At 35.7% G+C, this 23,240-nt stretch overlaps 1 protein-coding gene across 7 annotated transcripts in view; it reads right to left on the bottom strand.

The window, feature by feature from the left end:
* Nucleotides 1–23,240, bottom strand: part of KATNAL1 (katanin catalytic subunit A1 like 1) — a 77,580-nt gene that overhangs the window by 22,465 nt on the left and 31,875 nt on the right. For all 7 annotated transcript variants that reach the window (XM_035003605.1, XM_035003607.1, XM_035003606.1 and 4 more), the window contains 5 exons: nt 15,049–15,217; nt 6,977–7,104; nt 6,497–6,602; nt 2,055–2,213; nt 1,213–1,339 (listed from right to left, as the gene is read on the bottom strand). In XM_035003605.1, coding sequence (XP_034859496.1) covers nt 1,213–1,339; nt 2,055–2,213; nt 6,497–6,602; nt 6,977–7,104; nt 15,049–15,217 — 689 coding nt within the window. The remainder of the gene's footprint in view (nt 1–1,212; nt 1,340–2,054; nt 2,214–6,496; nt 6,603–6,976; nt 7,105–15,048; nt 15,218–23,240) is intronic.

Below are 23,240 nucleotides of genomic sequence, written 5' to 3'. Positions count from 1 at the left end.
TTCAGCAGGAATTAAAATGATAAACTCAGGGAGGGCAGGGACTCATATACTACACTGCTTTATGCATCCTTACGGTGCCTGGCACTACATAACACACACTGTAAGGATTCAGTAAGTATCCACGGTTGCTCTAGAACCATAGCTGTTTTGAAACAACACATTCTGGGTATTTTGTTTTAACACATTTCACATTTGCCACGCAACTACCAGAATAATAAACCTCTGAAGGCAGCTCTGGCCCATCACTCTCTTCCTTCATTGCCACTTCTTTGGATAACTTCTACCAAAGCTTCAAAGCCCAACTTGGCTGTTCCCTTCCATGACTCCCTCAGTCTGGGTGGTACCTCTCCTACTGTGTCTTCACCACACCCAGAGTTTAGTTCTACCACACAATTTAAAATGTATTGTTAAGTTGCCTGCTTCCCAACTAGATCAGTGGTTCTACTTTTTGGTTTCATGATATGTTGTCTATACTCTTAAAAAATTACTGAGCTCCAAAGAGCTTTTGTGTGTGTGGAATACATCTATCAATATTTACCATTAGAAATTAAAACTGAGAATTTTTTAAAATATTAATTCATTTTAAAGTAACAATAATTCTAGTATTTGTTAATATAAATAACATTTTATGAAAAATAACTGATTTTCAAAACCAAAAAAAATTTAGTAAGAAGAGTGGCATTTTCCTACATTTTTGTAAATCTCTTTAATGTGTGACTCAACAGAGAACAGCTGGGTTCTCTTATCTGCTGCTGCTTTCCATCTATGATGACATCCCAAATGTCTTGCAGCCTCTGAAACACTCCACTGTATTCTTGTGAGAGAATGAGAGCGAAAAAGGGCAAATAATGTCTTGATATTATCATGAAAATGGTTTAGCCTTCGCAGACCTTTTAAGAGGGCCTGAAAGATCCCTGGGGCCCCGGACCACATCTCTGGAAGCTCTGCAGTCCTAGTAAAGTCCTTACCAGCCATGACATTCCTTTTCTTTGTAACCTCAGAACCTGAAATGGCATGTGATTCATAACACGTATGCGGTAAATGCTATCTGAGTGCATGAACAAACTGAACAAGTGGGTGGATGAACAAATGATTACAAATAAATTCAGGCTGCCTTCGAGTCCATTCACTGAGAATTTCCACAATATGAATCTACCCAAAATTCAAAAAGGAAATACAACAGTTTGGGGACAGTAATTAAATATCAATTACCATCCATCTGAATGAGTAGTTCAGACTTGACTCTGCGACTTGCCTCATGTTCATCAGAGGTTCCTCTTCGACTACAGATAGAATCTATCTCATCGATGAAGATGGTGGTGGGCGCATAAAATCTAGCCTTTGTAAAAAACATTTTAAAGAAACCATTCAATGAGCTCATAAAACAATCTGAATTTTTTAATGCCATTTCCTCCTCCTAAAACAATGGTTAAAAAAAGAGCAGAAATTTCTCACTTGCCACCATTTGGCTACTGACAGAGATTAAATCATTTACATCAGAAAATGGAAATTTCTAAAAATAAAAGATGGTTGGTGAAGGTGGGTGACAGATACATGGGGATTCATAGTACTATTATTTCTACTTTTTTGTTTGGAAATTTCCATAATATAAATCTTTTTAAAGATAAATCATCCATCTCTATCTTCCAATATATATTCTTAAATAGCTACTGCAAGTACCTTATGAAAAAAGAACAAACTTTAATGATAGATTGATTTCTAATTTTTAAAACATATACTAAAATATACTCTGCTCAACCAGCTCATTAGAAATCCAGAAATATCACACCACACACATTTCCAAAGTGTCTTCCACCCTCACTGGATAGGATGCCAAAGGGCCTTCCCTTACCTCAGAGAGGAAGAAACACTGAAGACACATCAACTACTCCACAAAATCCACCATCCCATACCTTACTCATGTGTCAGGATGAACTGTTCAACTACAACTCCATTTGCCCTTTTAAAAACAGATCCCTAAGTGAATGGATGTAAAAGGGGTATCATCTGCCTACACAAACAGTACTTTGAAATCTGCATATATCCTCACTTACCATTTCAAACAACAGACGGACTAACTTCTCAGATTCACCTCTATATTTAGATGTCAGTGTAGAAGAGGAAACGTTGAAGAATGTTGTGCCACATTCAGTGGCAACAGCTTTAGCTAGCATAGTCTTACCAGTGCCTGGGGGTCCAACCATCAGTACACCCTGAAATTTCAAAAGCTGTATTAAATGTTTTATCAGATTAAAATGCATTCTTATAAAATATCATCAGCTATTGATGTACATAAAAATTTTCCCATCAAAAGATAAGCTCAACTGTCACAGCAAAATCACGGTGTATTTGACATAGTATCATTTCACAGATTTAAAAAAATGACTGATTTCACAAAACATCTCAAATCAGAGGTACTTAGAGATGGGCTAACAAAAGGCCCAGACAATAAGAAATCTTCTAATACATTGAGAAAGAACCTACCCAATTTTCTTAAACCTGGAAGATAAATATGTACAGTTTTGAGCATGGCTTAAGAGTGACTGCTCTGCTTAAACATAATGAAAGTCAGACATTTTCTACCACATCTCGTAGAACTATATATCCCTTACCCTCCTAAGGGACAAAACCTGTCTTCCACAACACATAATACACAGTTTTTAATCAAAAGTAGAAATCCACTTATTAGTTACTAAGGTAACTAAAAATCCAGTGGCAATTCAAGCGTAATCAATTTAGCTAGCATGTTATCAGCTTAATGTGCTTCACAATTAATAGTTTATATAAAATAGTGTTACTGATGAAAGAGCCACTAAATATAGACTAAAAACTAAATTTTAGTTACTTCTCACTTTGAAAACAAAAAAACTCTTCTGTAAAAATAAGTCAATAAGGAGTAAAAGTTCTTCAAGAAACACCAATCCTCTAGTGTTGAAGACTACCAGATATTCAAATACTCAGTATTTTCTTCTTCCAGTGGGAGTTCAAATACAAAGTTAATACTACACGTTGTGTGTGTGTGTGTATTAGTTGGTGATCTTTAAAAGAATTCTGTCCCATTTATTAATTTAGTTTAATAAGCTTCTGGGGATTTAAACTTTGAAAACTATGCACACATAAAGTTTCACAAATTCAGAAACTGTCTAAACCCTTTTCTAGTGTGAAAATTAATGAAAGGAAAACTCCTTTAAAATAGAGCTGCGAGGCCAGAAGGGGGAGCTCTCATGCCCTACAACTCTTAGTCAATTGCAGACCCAACTGGAAGAGACCAGCCTTGCAAGTCTATTCTACATTAGCTACTTCACTACCCCAGCAGGAGGAAGAAAGGTTTTTCTCCTGCCCTGGCAACAATGAGAGAGTGTCAAAACCCAGCCAATGAAAAACCACTACACTTGAACCTCACACTTTATTCCAGTAGACTTTTTCTTTATTACAGCCCTCCCAATTTCCCCTTTTCTCTATAAAGAAGTGTTCTTCTCCTTTGTTCCTGAGACTTGCCTATGGTTCTGCCATAGCTTGCGTGTCCCAAATTGCAATTCTCTGCTATTCCCAAATAAACCCATTTTTTGCTGATAAAATAACTGACAGCTTTATTTTTAAGGTTAACACTAGCTATAGAATTCTGACACCCAGAAAGAGGATTTGAAACACTACTTTTATAAATTTTTTTTTGCTTTCCAAGGAGCTTATAACTGTGAATGAGATGGATATTTTGAAAACTGTAAAAACAACTAATGGTATAAGCACAGCTATAGCAAAATTCATTCTTTCTCTAATGTCCCCTTTGAAGGCCCTCTCAGCTCCTGTAATGTCTTTCATGTGGCCACCTCTAATATGAGTTAATTTCCAACACTGGCATCTGTACATAGATAAAATCACACAGTATTTATAAATTTCAGCTCCTCGTGACATTACTCTTTCAATTATCTCCTCTATTTCCTCTCTCCTTCTGTACTGGCTCCTTCCCTCAGTATATAAACATACTTAAATCTGTCCTGTTTAAAAAAAAATCCTTCGCTTGACCCTACAAATCCTCTAGATACTATCCACTTCCTCCCTTCTCAGCCAACCTTCTTAAAGAAATGGTTCATACTTACTATTTTTTATGAGCTACAATCTCACTTCTGTCTCCACTAATTCACTAAAATGACCTAATTTACTAATCCAATGCTCACTTTTCAACTTATATCTTCTTTCCTTCTCCCTGACCCCTGACCTGATGTTCATTCCCTTCTTCCAGAAATGCTTTTGCCCTAGGTTCTAAGACACTGTTCTCCCCTGCTGCTCCTCCTACTCATGACTCTCTTCAGTGCCTTCCAGGTTTCCTCCTCCCCTGCCCTCTACATTCTCAAAGCAATTCCAAGCTTCTTGCTCTTTTTCCTTTATAGACCTCCTTGAACAATCTCATCCACACCTATATTATTACAATTTTAATTTAAATTCAAACTCTATCCTAAGCTCCAGACCTCTATTTCCAATTACTTGCTGAGTATTTACCTAAACATATTTTGTTTCTATTTAAACCTGCTCATCTTCTCAATTTCCAGTATCAGTTCACAGTGTGCACCCTGTTTAATAAAGAATTTGGCTGGTCTTTTTCCCCACTTCCTAGGAAGTAGACTAGAAATCCTTGGAATTACCAAAGTAACAGGAGTGTTTTTGTTGTTCATTTGAACCGTGAAATTTTATGCTGAGGTGACTCATGGTGGGCCCCTATAGAGTTTATGCTAATGGGATGATTCAAGATGGTGGCCTGCCTTGCCAGAAAAACCAACCATGGGATTAGAGGGCTGGACCTTGAGTCATATGATACCAACTAGACTGAGAGAGAGAAAGGAGACTGGAGACGGAGACACATGCACAGTGATTCAATCAATCATGACTCTGTAATGAAACCCCAATAAAAACCCTGGACACTGAAGCTTGAGTGAGCTTCCCTGTTGGCAATACTCTATGTATTGTCACACATCCATGCGCTAGGAGGGCAAAGCATCCTGATTCCACGGGCAGAAAACAACAGACGCTTCACTTTCAGCATCCTTACAGATCTCGCCCTGTGCATTTTTTCCTTTGGCTGGCTCTGATTTGCCTCCTTTTGCTAGGGTAAAACTAATTTTAAGTACAGTATTTTCTTAAGTTCTGTGAGTCATTCTAGAAAATTACCAAACCTAAGGGAGGTAGTAAGAACCCCCAAATTTACAGCCAGCTGACCAGTAGTTAGGGTGACCTGGGGATGCCCAAGTTTGCATTTGGCATCTGAAATGAGGACAGTCCCATGGAAAAGTGCCTTCAACCTGTAAGGTTTGGTCCAATTTGGGGTTGCTGGTGTCAGGAGTAATTGCACACTCCTTCAAGCCTGGAATTTGGGAGTCATACAACTTGTCCCTCACCCTATAAACACTCAGTCATAATGTTATCATTTACATTTTAAACATACATTGTTCAGCTCGACTATTACAACAGCCTCCTTCATCAGATTCCTCACCTATATCCACCTATGCCCATCTCCAGTCCATCCTTCACACTGCTGACCAAGGTGATCTTTCTACATGTGCAAACCACCTTCCCGATAAAGACTTACAGGGCTCATCATGATAGAGGTAGGTTATACCTACCAAGCTCAGTGTCTTAAAACTCCTTTAAATACCTATTTTAAGACTTTTTTTCTCTCTCTTTTAAATACTGTTTTAAAAGTTAAAATAAAGATGGTAATGTTACCAAAATTAGGTAAATCTATACCAGTCTATAAAAGTTTTTAAGTTGTAGAAGACAATCAAAATGCCATGAATATTCCAAGCTATTTGTGTAAATATAAAATCTCTCCTCCTCTTTACTTTTAGGTGTGTCAAAAGAGGAAGAGATACTGAGAAGGGAAACAGCCTTCCTAGCTAATTCAGAAGGGCAAAGTAAAATCATGGTTTTATTTCACTCTACCAATCAGATTAAAGGAAGCCTTTGCCTATGACTAAGACCAAAAAAAATTTCCAGGCAGCCATTGTTAGAAGGGCTTTTTAATATGCTAAAATAAAAACAATGGATTTAGGAACTAGTCCTAAGCAGGCTTTTTACTCTAAAGTGGAAGGCATGTCTGAGAATAATATCAAGCCTAAATGAAGTGATCAAAGCAATTAATTAGTGAGAAATATGCCAACTTTCAGAAAGGTTTATTTGATCAAATTCTATAAGACTATCTACTATTTAATTTCCTTCTTAACTTATTTACAGAAACAGACATCTAGAAAATTCTTAAAGCTAATCTCTAACCCGGCAAACCTGAGGGGAGTGACTTAACTAAAGACTGTAGTTTTAACACTCTGTTCCTCTGAGAGACAACACATCTCAACTACAAATTCAAATCCAGGTATTTAGGATGTACAAAAACCTCCTCCAATCTTTACTAACTTGGTTAACAAACACATTAAAAAAACCACAATGCTGTCATTCATGATCACGCAAGCATCATTTTTATACCTATTTTATTTTAATAAATGCTCACCTTCCATGGCCTTCTAATCCCTTTGAAAAAGTCAGGCATCCACATTGGAAGGACAACAGCTTCCCTTAGCAACTTCTTAGCTTCTTCCAGATCTGCTATGTCATCCCTTTGCAAGAGCAGCAAAGTTTCATGTTTATTCACGGATACCAGATACAGTCAATACTAATTTTTTTAGTTTTTTATTTATGAAATTATATTAAGAACACTATTTTAATTAATACTGCATAAAATGATCAGTGAAAACATACTGCAGTTATTAATTAGGATATGTTATTCACTTAACAACCTTTGTCATTTATGTCAACATCAAGTTAACATGTAAAATGTCTTGGTTAGATTTTGAAAGAACTGTCCTGTCAATTTTACACATGCATTTATTATGATGAAATCATAGTCATAGATAATAAGAAAAGATTCACACAAGGCCAACCAATAACTTGTTTTCTCTGCTGCTTTAATTCAAGAACTTAAAAGACTTACCAATGAATGCTAGGATTCCTGGACACAATGTCTCTCTCAAGTGCTTCCACTAGATCCTTATCATACCCAGCACCATCAAATTTAGGAATTTCACCATCACTTGCCCCATCTTGCATATTCTTCCTTCCCTGTAGACAGGTATAAAAAAGTACTGGTCAATAACAAGATAACTTTAACATCATTGAGCTTTCAAAATATTATAATGTAATCATTTTAAGTAATTTTTCATTATTTTAAGATAGAGTTTTCTGATTACCCAAATGCCATCCTCCCCTGTTTATTTCATCAGAAACAGATGAATTGGCCAACTTTATTACACACTTCTTCACATTTACATCCTTGGGGGTACAGTTTCAAGTAAGACTAAAATGATCCTTGCTAGATACTTCTGAATTTGTGGATGCAGGGAATTCCCACCACCACCAAAGAATATACAGAATATTAATGCAGAGGAGGAACATTAATTTACTGAGAACCTACTACATGACAATAAATCTCACGTATATTATCTCATTTAATACTCACAATAAGGTAGGTATTGTTTTACAAATAAGGAACTGGGACTCAGGTGAAGTACCTTAATCAAGTTCATAATTATTAAATGTCAGAGCAGAGATTTTTATGCAGCTCTTCCTGACTCCTCAAACCTATGCCCTTTGCACAACATCAGACCACCTCATGCCTAACTAAGTCAGCTTAAAGCTTAAGTTACAAACTACGAATCCTCCAAAGCCGAGAAAGAGGCTGCAGATGAGGAAAGCCTTGGGACTCTGAACTGCATCTTACAAAGCCTTTTCCCTGTTACTCTAAGCACCTCCCAGGATTCAGGTTTCTTCCCAGTAAAGTCCTTGGACCACATCACAAAATCACTGCAATGATAATGGTAAAAGGACCTTTTTAAATAGTATTATTAAGACCACTAAAGCAGTATACTTTACCCCAAATTCTTTATTTAACAATATGGTGGCTTAAAAAAAGAATTACATACTCTGGTTTCTATGGGGTTCTGCTAAGATTTACTCAGCTTTGAAGAGCTTTAAATGAAATGCGCTCAGTTGCTAGAGATAGTTCAACCACTGGAACTACTTCAGGAGACAGAGCCAAATACCTCCCTAGAGCTTCAGCCCCACAGTTACTGTCTAATACAAAAGTGAAAGGGAAAGTGGTCAAAAAAATGCGTGAATTTCCTAAGCTTAAATCTGAAGAGAGAAAAGAATGAACCTCTCCTACCACACGTCATCTGAGATTAACCATAGGCTTGATCATAAGTGCTGACAGGGGACTAAATGGCTCCCCTTGGGCAAATGCTTGAGTTCATTAAGCCCCTAGGTAAATGACCAAACAGCAGTCTTGATGCCTTGACCCAAAAAATGAATAATTTACTGTTTCTGGGTAGCACAGTGACAATATTAAGCTAAATTTTCAGAAAGATTCTTGTATTTCAGATGATAGATACCAATAGTGACACTATCAAAAAGAGTACATTTCTGGCATACCTAACACAACAAACATAATATCTACAAATTTAAAATAAGCTCAGCCTAGAATCACACTTTATAATACAGGGAGGACAAGGCTACAAAGTCACATTCAAACAAATCACTGGAAATTCTCTGTAATCATTTTAAAAACTCTTCTAAAAATAAGTCAACTAAAGAATGCAACAGAAACCAATATATCTGGGACTTAACATGCCATGATATGGCATTGTAATTTAGACTTACCAAAAAATTATTAAAAAATATAAGTAGACATCCATTTTAATATGAATGCCCAAGTGGTAGGAAAGACATGATAAACGCTGCCACGGGAAAGAAAAAGCTGTACACGTATCTCTAAGTAGTAAGAATCAGAGGATTTAAGAATAACCATGTGAGTATCTGTCTAATACATTTCATTGTGCATTAGGTTTTATCAGTGAATGAAAATACACTATCTGCCCTCATTGAGCATCTAGTCTAGTAGGGGAAACAAGTAACAAATGAACAAAACAAAAACACATATAATCAAACTGTGAAATGCTATGAAAAAAAAACTAAGTGGTCTGTATGGCTAAGAGGTACTGAACAAATAAAACAGACTGGAGAGACAGGCAGAGGCCAGCTCACCTAGTCCCCTATAGGCTACAGGGAGGAGTTTGGATTTTACTCTAAATGCATCGGGAAATTTTTGAAATGTGTTAAACAGGGGAATGACAGGATCTGATTTATATTTTTAAATGACCCTTCTGCCTACTGTGTGGAAAACGGATGGGGTAGAGGGAGAAGTAGAAGCAGAGAAAGAAGAGCCTGTGTTATAGTACTCAAGGTCAAGCCTTTCTTCACAGAAGAGAAAATGTGGGTGTAAGCCAATAAAATGACTTGCTCTAGAATCCAAAGTTTATCAAAGGTAGAGATGAGATTTGGATACAACCTAAGTACTCCAAAAAAGATTCTAGGAACTCTTCCAAGTCAAAATGGTGAGGTTATTAAAAAACAAATTTAGATAAACTAAAAATAATTAATTTGGTGACATTGGGAAATCAACAAAATGGGTGACCATTATCCTTCATAACAAATACTCTGATAAATTGGAATAGGGATATCAAATATAAGTAATTGTGGTCTCAGTTAATGAGCTAGATTAACTGTAACACTTAAAAGAGACTTTATTTCAAGCAATAAAGATAACCTCACCCAAGATACCACCTGAACAGTTTATAATAATAATAATAATAATAGCTGCAATAACACTGAAATGATCTTAGAAATCTTTGCTTAGATTTTCACATTAATTGACAAGGGTCAACATTAGCAAGAATTTGATATTTAGCATGAAGTCTGACAGACCTTTTTCCTCATTAAAGCAAATATTTTAGCATCTTTTTACTAACATCTAAATTACCCTTATCAAGGAAAGGTTTGATAATGATCTTTCATTAGTATTGGCTAATCATTCTATGTGAAAAAAATGAGGCTAAAATTAGTGACTAACCCAGTATTATATAAAGTCAATTAATGACACACGTTGGCCTAAAGCACAAATGATGGTTTTTTACATTTTATTGCATGTCTTCTCACATTGGCAGATTAAGTGAAAGATGGTCAGTTACTAGCTCTGGGTCTTGCATTTCAAGTGACAAGTGAATTGCACCCAGAGAAGAATATCCAAGGCAATGAAAGATTCAAAAACCACATCATCTAGAGGAGGATCAGGGACACTAGAGACATTTAAGCTGAAGAAGAAAACACTAATGGAGCCACATGACCAACTGACCTATTTACCTCTATTTCCTCTATATTATTCCAAACGAAAGAACCAGGACCAATAGAAAGTAAGAAAAGATATAAATTTCAGATCAGCAAAACAATTTTCTAACAATGAGTTCTGTCTACCAAAGGGATCATTGCTCTTATTAGGCTGTGAGCTACCCAACATCAGAATTACTAATTAGTAATAAAAAAACCACTGGCCCACAGTCACAGGGATGTCCAAGCTCATCTCAATTCTGAGCTGAGCGACATCATGTTGGTAGCTTGAAATGGGTCATAGAAGTATTTATATCACAGAAATCAGCTGATGCTACAAATCAGGGCTTGATTTATTGTTTTGTTAATGGTCTAGACTTAAGAAAATAATGGGGAAGATGTTAGTAATGCTGAGGATACTTAAAAGTATGCCATTTCTGTAGCTGTTACATTGTAAATAGTACAAAAATTAAGGAAATATTTTTCCAGTATTTGAAAACTATTAACTGCTTCACGAAAGTTGCTCAAATAATTGATGAATGAGTGAACTACCAACATGCATTTCTATTGTTTTACTTTCATCTGACTCATTAATTGAAAAAAAAAAAAAAAAACCAACCAACATTCGTGTCAGAACTACATCTTTATTCAATTGTTAACTGCAACCATAGGTTGGCTACAGATATAAGAGCTGAGCAAAAGTCAGCAAAGGCATTCTGTGAGAGTCCATTCGCTCTACAGAATTTACAATAAAGAGCACCATATATTTATTTGTAAATTATGACATCCTTTATATCAGTCAGATTTATAACAAACGTGTGAATGTGTATATACACACTTTTTTCAGAAAACTAGTTATTGAACATTTACCAATACACTGCTAGTTAGATGATCATCGTTCACCAAATAGTACCCCATATGACAGTATCCTTTTCTTCATAAGAAAAAGAAAAGTTTTTCTCAACTCACTGTTCATTTGTATAATCACTTATCAACAGTTCTCAATCCAGTTTACAACATCTCTCCACATCAGACATCCCTAGACTTACTCAGTGATGAGAAGGAAGGTATTCAGAAAGGGCCATTTGTTACATGTAATTCAATGAAATGAATTCCTTTAAGTTTAATAACTTTAAATCAATTCTATTAACATAATTTATCATACTTCAATCTGAATTCTATTTAAAAACATATATACATAGCTTTAATCATGAGATCATAGTGGAAGCACTGCTCATTTCGCTAAGTTAATTAACCATAAAGTCATAGTTTTAAAAATACTTGAGAATCAGAGTTTTATGAGTTAACTTTATTTTTGGTTATAATACAAAAACATTTCCTCTGCTACTTAATATTTAATTTTAAACCATCCTTTTTCAATTTAAAAAAATGCATTTGTTATTTCTATGTGTATTTCTATACTGACCCTAGGCTTAAGTAGTTAAATAGTAATACATCAAATTTTCTCAGGTACATTCAAATAAGACTGAAAAATATAGCTGTCAAGGTTAATTGATTCATCTCACTCCCTCTCATCAATAAGAAAATAATCAACGTGCGGCCAGGAGTCACATTTTATTAAAGTCTCTATTCCCAGTACCTGCAAGTATGACAAACACAAAGTACGCACATAATAAAGGTGTATTAAGTAAACAAGGTAATGAACCTGCTTTATGATGACTCTGTGGACCTCAGGGAGAGAAAAACTGTAAGGGCTGAACAACAGATCACTATACAAAGTGATTGTTACTTATTGAAAAACAGTATTTTTAAGCTTGGACCCAACTTGAAGCCCGTCAACAGTTTAAGAAAAAAAAAAGAGGAAAAGAAGATTTAATCACTCCCAGAAAATGAACTGGAACTCTTACAAGAAACAGGTACTGATGATACATTAAAATAATATGCTAAGCATTTTCAAATAAGAGGCTATATAGCATACTGATTAAAAGCTCAGGTGTTAGGGGCGCCTGGGTGGCTCAGTCGTTAAGCGTCTGCCTTCTGCTCAGGTCACGGTCCCAGGGTCCTGGGATGAAGCCCCACATCTGGCTCCCTGCTCAGCGGGAAGCCTGCTTCTCCCTCTCCCACTCCTCCTGCTTGTGTTCCCTCTCTCTCTATGTCTCTATCTGTCAAATAAATAAATAAAATCTTTAAAAAAAAAAAAAGCTCAGGTGTTAAAGAATTCAGCTCCTAGTTCCCCCATCTACTTGCAGGTGTGACTCTGGTGCCTCAATTTCTTCATATGTAGAACATGGAAAATAATGCTGAGGTCACAGGAATTTATAGAAATTAAATAAGCCAATATACATATAAAACTTCAAAAGGGGCTAGTACAGGTTAAGTGTACTCAAGGACGAGTAACAACTGCTCCTGCAATTATTATTAGTTGCCCCATAACACAGTTTGGGCAACACTAAACTAAAAAATCCAAAGACAGTAAGAATGTTGGGCGAGATATGTAATTTCTCTTGTCCTTACTTTTTTTTTTTTACATCTATAAAGTTAAGTGGTTGGAGTACAGCAGCACCTTTCAAACTTTTGACCATGACACAAAATAATAAATTCATTTGAGATCATGAGCTACTATATACTAATATATAATTACATGATTAAGTTTTTATATATATTCATATAACTAAATATTTTTTTTCTCAAAATAACAGTGTCCTTACTATCACTAAAGCATTCTGAATTTTCTAGTCTGTTCTCCTTTTTTTTTTAAGCTGGTTGCAATACACAAAACTAATTTTCAAAACATAACACTGGGGACTACAATATCTCTGAGGAGCCTTCCAATACAAGGTACTCATTTTCAAATTAGCATTCAAAGGCTGTGGATATCTGTCAGTTTCACCTAAACTCCCTCAAACCCTATCACAGCCTTCAGTAAATTTTAAGGACACTAGTATTCTAATGGGCATTTCAGTGCTTACAATAATAATAACCGAACCAAGTACACTTTTCAAATTCTAATAAACTTTGCATGAGTTTGTTTTTCTAAATTGTAGTCCCTTTTGTGTCCAGAGTGACTCAGAAAACATCTTTGATCTTCAAACAACTGTAGGGTTTTATTTTGTGTTTTTTTTTTTAAATAAAGGGCTTACTTTCCAGTGACATTTGAGTACTTACATGTCAATGAAAGAGTAAGATTTAGAAAATTATTTGGAACTTTTTAAGAGACAATTTGCAATCTCCAGAAAAATCTGACATTCAACAAATGCTGCCTCATTGCTTTGTTCTTTGCTTGTGAATCACATTTAAAAATCAACATTGATTTAATTGTTCTGGGACTCCTTTCAAATCCAATCCATATTTTTAATCTCGTTTGGTAGGGATAACTACATAATATGAAAAAATCCTAAAATAAAGAGGAAAAAGATCTGTGACTTCACAAATTCCATTCCAAGCCCCATTCCTTACTCTCTGACCTTGGGTTAGGTACTTCAGCTCTCTACCTCAGTTTCTTCATTTATAAGATGACTACCTACTTCATGGGATTGTTTCCTGAATTACTGTCTAATCACTCTGAATGGTGCCTAGCAGGGAAGCATCCAATAAGCCATGACCAAGATTATTCTCTTGTGTTATGTGAAATTAAGGTAAAGACTAAAAGTTTCCCACCCAGTTCTAAAAGTTTACCTAAAAGCTACTAGCAGAGTGAGGGTTGAACTTCAGCCCCTACTTTATGCTCTAAAATGCAAACCAAGGTTAGCTGACAAAAATGAAGAACAAGGGAGGAAACAAAGATGACACATAAGACAGAGATTTTTAAGTATCCATTCAGGTGGTTTTTGATAATGGCAGAAAACCAGTTCAATTTCACCAGCAGGAATGATTAATTCATTCATTAATTAGTGCCCCCTCACAAATCCCAACAAGTATCAGAGACGGAATCACTGTTTTATAGTATAATAGCTCTGACAAATTACAAGAACAAGTAGAATCTAGCTTTGAATCTATCTCATGAATAGAAATACTCAAAAAACACCAGTTTTATTCTACCACAGATTAAATATGCACAAGGCCTGGGAAGGTGGTCTGTGCGGAGTCCTGATCTACTGACTGAAATTATACATGGTAAAAATATTCAAACACAGCATCTAATTTTGAAGGATAACAACTTGCTATTAGTGATAAATTATATTTTCATTATAAATGTCATGGCATCAACATGAGGACATATCCTGAACCCCTAGCTAGGAAAATTTAAAACTTCTTGGTGGCAATTCAATAATAATCATTCATGTATGATCTCACAATGGAAATGGAAAATGCTATCACTAAAAATCTAATTTTGTCTTTTCCCTAAAATTAAGGCTAAAAGATGGGTTGATCACCCTGGCCTGCTCCCTCCTCTGTAACATTATCTAAAAAGTCCATTTTAAGGGCAGGACAGAATTTCCACCTAGTACTATGTTCATTCACCCATCAATTTCCCAGATAAAGTAAATGTACACAGTGAACCCCAACCAAGGAAAATTCTCTAAGAGAAAAAAATCTACATCCTTCTAATAAGTCTTTCCCCTACAACAGCTTTCATTTATTGCTCATTTTAATATAGAACAGTTGTTAAAATATATTTTAAGTTTTAAAACTGTATTTTGAATATTTCTTCCAAGATCCATTTTACTAAAGATCTGTGTGTATGTTTTTTTAAATATACTTCTGAGGTTATTAGCATTGCAGAATGGCCTTCAAAATGCAAAGACTGCTTAGGTTTTATAATCAGACTGTTTTTTAATCTCTTCCATGTCAAAACTGGGGTACCCTGAAAAGCCAAAAAATATATATATAATATGCACCAAAAGTCATGGGCTTCAAGGGAATGAGTTACAAAGAGAGTCTTGCCTTATCATCTCTTCCTCTTGCTCTATAATCCTTGTCTCTACCTGTAGAGGGTTTTTCACTCTTGGATATAGGATGTGCTCGGCCTACAGGTCCCCGGCCTCCTATTCCTGGCATTTCTTTCCTCAGAGGTCTTACTTCTCGATTGGGACGCCTTATCTGAGGTGGAGCTCTGACAAGAAAAAATTAAAATGAAAATTAATCAAAGGCAAAAATATTTCAAACTACTTTAGTCAATAAAACTATTAAATCAAGAAGTCCCAAATCTCAGTTGGTCCCCTTTTGCCAATTCACGGCTGTAACTATTAGGTCAGTTTCTAAAAGTATTTTTCTTGAGAAAAAAAAAAAAGTGCTTTTCTGTAAAACATACCAGTTGACACAATTTTTAAACACAAATAAATATGTATAACTGCAACTACTTTGTCAAAAATAACTAATCACCAACAGAGGGCAATACAGACTATTTCCATCTAATAATAGTGTAATGGAAAGCCAATTACTTTATTCATTACTATCCTAAGCCAAAACTAAGTAACTTAAAAAAAAAAAAAACCAAAGCATATGAAACTAATATAATATTAAGTGTCAATTACACTTCAATTTTTACAAAAGCATTAAAAGCTGAAAGGAGAGGATTCAAAATATGTCTATCTGCATAGTTTATTAATTTATTGACAATCAAAATGATTTCCTCTGCTTCCTTACTGGAAAATCCAACATTTCAGTCATCAAATTAGTAGGCTAAACAATGAAATCTTTTTATATACAAATTAATTTATGTGTGAAAATGTTATTCATGTTCTGACAGTGTCAAAAGTAATCACAGGAACATTCAAATTACATAGACTCCCACATGTGAATTAAGAGCTTCGATAAACAAGTATATAACTTGGAATCCAGCAAAACAGGAAAATAAGATGAAAAGCCAGGAAGGATGCAAACTCGAGGCAACAAAGGTGAAAGACTGTTGACATATTGCAGGTCTAATAGAGCATCATCAGACTGTTGGAATTAGACCACTACATGAAACTGCTAAGGATAAGTGAAGCTGGTGAAAACTGGATGTCTGTCCATTAGGTTATAACATGCTGACATCGGAATCCTTGGAGTTCAGTCCAGCTAAACAAGTATTTGACCACCTATTAGGAGGTATATGGCCACTAGTTTGCTAGGCCCTGGGAGGAGACAAAGATGAATAAGCAATCTTGTGAAAGAAATCACAGAAAAGGAAATCACAGAAAATAGCGTATAGTACAATGGCTACAAGGCATTTTCAAATATAAAGATATTATTGTATTAGTTCTAGTGCATGATTAGTCTCTTAAGTATCTGCCAATAAAATAAACATGTGATGAGACTGATTAAAAAAAAAAAACTAAAAATGTTACATGCTCTATTCCTACTATTTCATTGCAACCACTATTTTTTGACTGAACTTTTGTTCTATTTTGATGAAGGAGTGGAAAGTAGTAGAGCAGAACTTTACTTTTATTTTTATACATTTGTGCATGCATAAATGTCTTTCCTGAATCAGACCCACGGGTAAGACCAAAGACAATAAAATGAGAGCAACAATCTCCTCCACAGAGAACACGCGTCAAGTTTGCCCTTCTGTTAGCAGCTGCACCGGCTATTCAAATAGTCCGTCATTGTTTGTGGGTCTGCTTTTTAGACGCACAGCCGGCCTGAAGCTTTTTGCTCCCCAACAGCAAGCCCGTCCCTTCCAGCTGCATGCCAGGCTGCTCATCAGCTGCTGGGTTTGCCCCGCTAGGCCTCACTGCTTAGGGCTGAATGGTAGAGAATCCTGAAACACTTCTGCCTTCTCAGCTTGTGCTTTCCCCACTTCGGCTTGCTATTTAACAGTCGCTTTGGAGTCCTGTGTAGTCCATTTTGCACACACATTCGGCTCAGGAAAGCTGTGCTGGGAGAAGAATTATTTCAAAGCTCTTACACAGGCTGCCTTCCAAGTGCTTGCGGCTGCTGACCTTGTCCTGCCACTCAATATTCTGATAGGCTCATAAATGGTCTGAATGAAACCACTCGGGAAGCCAGATGTGCCTGGTGGCAAGTCACATATCTCCCAGAAAGTGTGCCTGTGTCTGTGAGTCTTCAGTTCCATCTCACTGCAGGTTGACATTACATTTGTAACAGACTCTGTCAGCTTCCCAAAGGACATCCTTGATTCTGCTCTGTACTTCGTCCATTAGCGCGTCACTGCACAATGTCATGCTTCAATTTAAGGACTCGGTGACAGCTTCCAAGCTGGGTAAAAAATAAGTCTCAAGGCTTCTTTTACTGGCCTCTTTTGAAAGAGAGACGTCAGTAGGTTTACAAAGCATCATCAACCTCTGCCCTGATCGTCAAAGAGAAGACGACACTGTACTTACTAGCTCCCAGTATTCCAAATGTAGAGAACTGCTGGTAGATGTGCAGACCAAAGACTGGGTGGTCTACACTATGCTCAGTTCTCCTCTATTGCCCTCTAGGAATGGGAAGAAATAGGCCTTTTTCTATCATACGCAAATAAGCCTAATCTCCTCCAAAATCTAGGATTTCTTCTTTCTAAGCCATATTAACTATCAATATTATATGTAAATGTTCTTATCAGCACTGCTTGTAATAGCAAACACCTGAAAACAACCCAAAGTCCAGTATCAGAACAGATACATAAATTATTATATATTCACATAATGGATCCAATATACATGTGAACATGAATTATAACTACATGCAACAACAACAGATGAATCTCAGGACCCTTATGTTGAGTGAGAAAGTAAGTTCAAAGGACACATAGAGTAGGCAACATAGGATACCGTTTGGGGACACAAATATATGTACTAAAAGTAAAGAGAAGCAAGGGAACAATAAATCCCAAGTTCAGGACAGTGTCTTACTCTGAAAGGGGAGGAGGACAGAATGCAGAGGGACTCATAGGGGGTGTTCAAAGGTAATAGTACAGTTCTTTATCTTAAACTCCTTGGTGGGTACATAGAAGCTACTGTATTGTGACTCCTTATACCTTACATAAATTTTAATTATTCACATTATCTACTCAGTAGTTAATAAAACTTTAAATGTGATTGTACTACAACAACACTAAGTAAAAGATCTGAGCACCTAAAAAGTGAAATTATAGAGTTGCTACAAAGTTTCTGGCATGTTCCAGAAATACACATGTCCTAGTGACATGGGCTCAGAGTTCATATCCTTAGTTGACCTACTAGATTACTGCCTGGCAAATCTCCATAAAACATCAGGCAACAGAGAGAAAACTGTCTTATGTCTGTATTATAGCACCACTCTTCTGTGGTTCCAGAAGTCAAAGGGAAAAAGACCTCTTTCAAAGAGGCCCTTCATTCCACACCATATTAAGAAACAGGGTCTAAGATACTAACACAATTTTCTCCAATTGTTATACAGGTTCCTTCTTAAGATTCCTAACTATTGAGCTCTATTTCTTCTAGCATTCTGCTTAATGATTATTCTAATTTTTTTGTTCATACATTGTTAGAATGCTGGTATAAGAAGAATAAGTAATTTAGAACAAGTCCTAGATATGCCCAAGAACATAAGCCAGATTGCTTAAAGTTAACTTCCGGAAAAGAAAGCAAAATAATTTTATTTTGCTATTATATTAATCTATAACCTATAACTCCAGAAATAAACAATGAAACATCTCTTTCCCTATCTAATAAAAAGATAAGAAACATAAGTTCCAATTAGTTCATAATGATACTTTGCTATAAGAACTTGGAGTCAATATATGAGACTTCTGAGTCCAAGAGAAATTGTTTGTTAAGAAATCAGGAGGCAAAAAACAAAGCTTAAACAGAAATGAGAGGACCTATGATTTGAAATCAAACATTAAAGATTAAGAATTTTAATGTCCACTCTCATCAAATACATGACTGCTATTTTTTCAAATCAGTAAAGTTATTATTTACCTAATAAGTATAGGAACTGTGCTGGATGTTATATTGACATAAAAACACTGCAAATCACTATTCCTAACTTCACAGAAAAACAGCATGGTGATCTGAAGTCAGCATTAGACTTAGAATCTGAAAACCTGGGGGCTTTTTACTCCCAGGTCCACCAATTACTGATTATATAAGCCTATCACTTAACATCTATAAGCCTCACGTTCTCCCTCTGTCGGTGGAGATGATAATACTTCATAAAATTTGTAAATCTATTTTTCATTGATATAACATATGTTCAGTAAAATGTACATATATTACACAACTCAATAAATTTTAATACCATATAACAACCTGTAGATGAAGACATAGAACATTTCCCACTATCCCAGAAAGCTTTTTCATGGTTCCTCTTAGCCAGTGTCAGCCGGTAAGGTCAGCACTATTCTGACCTTATTATCATGGATTAGTACTGCCTATCTCAGTTTCAGAAAAATGGAATCCTACAGTACATACTTTGTACTTGGTTTCTTTCTTTCAACATTACCTGTGAAATTTATCCATGCTCCTGCAAGTAGCATGAGTTTATCTTTCTTCAATGTTGTGTAGTATTCTATTGTATAAATATAATTACAATTTATCTATTCTACTGTTCATGAGCACTTGAGCTGTTTTCCATTTGAGGGTATTATTAAAGCTTCTATGAATACGGGGATTATGTTCATGGTAAACATAAGCATTCATTTCTTTGGAGTATGTACCCAGGAATAGAATTGCTGGATCACAGGGTGTATATATAACATTAGCTTTAGTAAATAGAGCCAAACAATTTTCCAAAGTGGTGACGCCATTCTACACTCGCATCCACAATGTATGAAAGTACCAGTTGCTCCATCCTAACCATTCTGGTGGGGTGTAATGGTATCTCATTGTAGCTTTACTTTGCCTTTCCTGAACGACTATGGATGTTGGGCACCTTTTCAACAATACACTTATTGGCCACGTAAATATGGTGTTTATGTTTTAAGTATGAAACATACTCTTTTGCAGAGTAACTTATTCCAGTCCTTAGTACACTTTTTTTTTTCAATCAGCTGACTTTTTCTTATTAACTGTCATTCTTTATATATTCTAGATACAAGTCCTTTGTCAGATATATGCATTGCAAATATCTTCCCCTAGTATATGGCTTGCCTTTTCACTCGCTTAATGGTGTATCCCCTCATGAAGAGAAGTTCATAGTTTTAGAATTCTGATTTATCAGTCTTTTGTCTTTAATAGTTTAGTGTCCAGTTTAATAAATCTTTGCTACCCCAAGATCATGATAACATCCTTCCATGTTTTCTTCTGGAAGTGTATTCTTACTACCTTTTACATTTTAAGTAATGATCTATTTCAAGTTAATTTTTCTATATAGTATGAGTTAGGAGGGGTCAAGATTCCCCCCCCATAAACATTCAATTAACCCAGAAGCATTTAGTGACAAGACCCACCTTTCCCTACTGAATTGCGGTGACATCTTCTTCATAAATCAAGTGACTTCATAAAAGTTAACCTTTAATGATAAGTTCTAGTTCCAAAAAAGAACTTTAGAAATTTTAGTTGTTTGCTATCAGATTAAAAACAAATATTTTATGATGATATATTCAGGAGTCTGTTCAAAATATTAATTTTTTCAATAAATATCTGAAATCTTAATGAATACAAGACATATGCTACACAATATGAAAGGCCACATTAAATCTTCCCTACTACCTAACAAATCAATCAAATCAAGAAACACATTGAATACTACAGGTCATGCTGACAGGAGCTGTTTTGTATCCACGAGGGTAATTTTTGTACTCTTCAGAAGCTCACTTTGATATTTAAAATATTCAACTTATTCAAGTTAAAAAATGCAAAAATTCGGGGCGCCTGGGTGGCTCAGTCGTTAAGCATCTGCCTTTGGCTCAGGTCATGATCCCAGGGTCCTGGGATCGAGCCCCGCATCGGGCTCCCTGCTCAGCGGGAAGCCTGCTTCTCCCTCTCCCACTCGCCTTGCTTGTGTTCCCTCTCTCGCTGTGTCTCTCTCCCAAATAAAGAAATAAAATCCAAAAAAAAAAAAAAGCAAAAATTCAGTTATTCCTTAAAGCTTATAGATCCAGCTTATAAATCTTTTCCCACATACAAAAGTGGCAGATTTTAGAAGTCATTTTTAAGATGCTTTTACATAATGTTTGGTCCCATTTCATACCTGGTTAATTAAATGCCACCAAAATTCTTTACCTACATTTATAAATGTAATATATTTTATTTCCTTCTTAGTTCCTCAACTGTCTTACTCAATAAAGCATAATAATTTACATATAAATATTTTTATAAGCCTAGTAAATTACTTATAAATAATATAAGCTTAAACTTCTCCTAATGTTCCCCAAAAGTACTTAACATAAATTATGTAAAAAAAACACAGATCTCCATTATTCCCTAATACATTTTAAGTTGGAATTGCATGCTTATCATCCTCACTAGCCATAACAAATATGCACATATCCCTTAACAGAAAAATATTATTACTGCAGCTTTGATTCTCTTAGACATTTCTATTCTTAATTCTAAATCTTCCTGAAGTTGAAAGATGCTTAGCCGCTACAGAAGACAATTATCATCCAAGTTAACCAAGGTAACATTTAACCAGAAATTTCAGCTGATATGAGATCTGGAGCTATAGACATCCTCACACCAAAATTATACAATCCTATTTAATATCATGGGGGTTGCCTTCTTAACATTTTGATATTATCCACAACCTGACAGCTGGAATAGTAACAAAATTTTTGTCAGCAATTTTGATGGGACACACTAAATCCTTATTTAAAGCTGCTACGCCAGTCATTCTATCACTTCAAAGGTGGGGGGAGAGGGGATGATAACATTACTAATTCATTAGTCTAATGGTAGAATTCCACCACTCTCAGGAAGGTTAATTACTTGATTGTAACTTGCTCTTCTTTATCTAAAGATAGACAAGCCTTGTGTTTTCCATGTAACTCTAAAGACTTTTAAACTTGAAAACCTTAAAATACTCCATTTTCTGCCTAACTCTAAAGACCTTAAAACTAGAATGGACAATGGCATTCTTACAGGGTATAAGGGCTACACAACTTCTACAAATATTAAAATAATACCAGTTGAACTTTAGATATCTCATGTTCTTTGTCTAGCATATAGTCAAGTTCTAAGATTATTCTTATTCTGAAAATGCACAGACACAAAAAACAAATGAGACAGGCCCTGCATCCAAAAAGCTTAAAATTTAGCTAAAAACACATCCATATTTTAAGAATTATACTGAACATCCCTTTCTGTCCACACATAAATCCTACAACTAAAGCCTTGCTGAGGAGTTCCTCACTAAACTAGAAATAAGAGTCCTCAAGGCCAACAAACTGTAGGATAAGACCTTCAAGAACTTATGATAATAGAAATATTTTAAAAAATGTAGGAATTCTGGATAAAATGTAACAAATACCCTTCTATATACATAAGTGAGCCTACCAGAGGGTAAGAGAAATATCTAATGGCCAAAAAATAAAAGAAAGCTGATGGCATGGCAGTCCTTTAGGGTTTCCAGGCCTCACACACCTAAGGGTGTGAGATTCAATGACCACACAAGAAGACCGGAGACAGGGCCTTAGGCCCACACCAATCAGAGAAGTTGAAACTGAGACTAACACATAAATACAGCCAGCCCCATCAAGGGACTGCATCCTCAGTGAAAGGGCAGAATCGAAAACATATGTGGAAGAAACAAGTACATCTGTTTATGTGGGCCTATGTTCCACTATTTGTGGGGTGAGGCCAATGTCTTCCCTGGGAATGGTAACCAAGGTCCTGCTGTAATGTGATCTGAGGTTCAGTTTTATACTACCTGAGGCAAAGAAACTTACTGAAAAGTGGCCCTGGGCAGGTGACATCCCAAGGCACCTGGCTGAAGCAAACACAGACCCTCTCGGGAGTGACATCCCTCTAACAAGACCTTAGAATGACTAAAACCTTGAAGAGACATTATTAACTTTACCACAAACAAGAGCCATCAGAAGTTAAAAAAAAAAAAAAAAAGGATAAAACTCCCAAAAACTTCTGATACTAGATCAGTTATAGAATATAAAATGAATGTTTAAGGTGGTTTTTAAAAGCATGAAGAATTTGAAACAAAAGAAACACAAGTCTTAAGTAGTATAAATAAAAATAAATTCACACTTAGATAAGTCATCACAAAACTGTTTA

The sequence above is a fragment of the Mirounga leonina genome, unplaced genomic scaffold (assembly GCF_011800145.1).
Source record: "Mirounga leonina isolate KUSES-001 unplaced genomic scaffold, KU_Mleo_1.0 Mir_127, whole genome shotgun sequence".
Taxonomy (NCBI): domain Eukaryota; kingdom Metazoa; phylum Chordata; class Mammalia; order Carnivora; family Phocidae; genus Mirounga; species Mirounga leonina.
The sequence above is the reverse complement of the archived record's forward strand: the minus strand, read 5'-3'. Positions and strand labels throughout refer to the sequence as shown.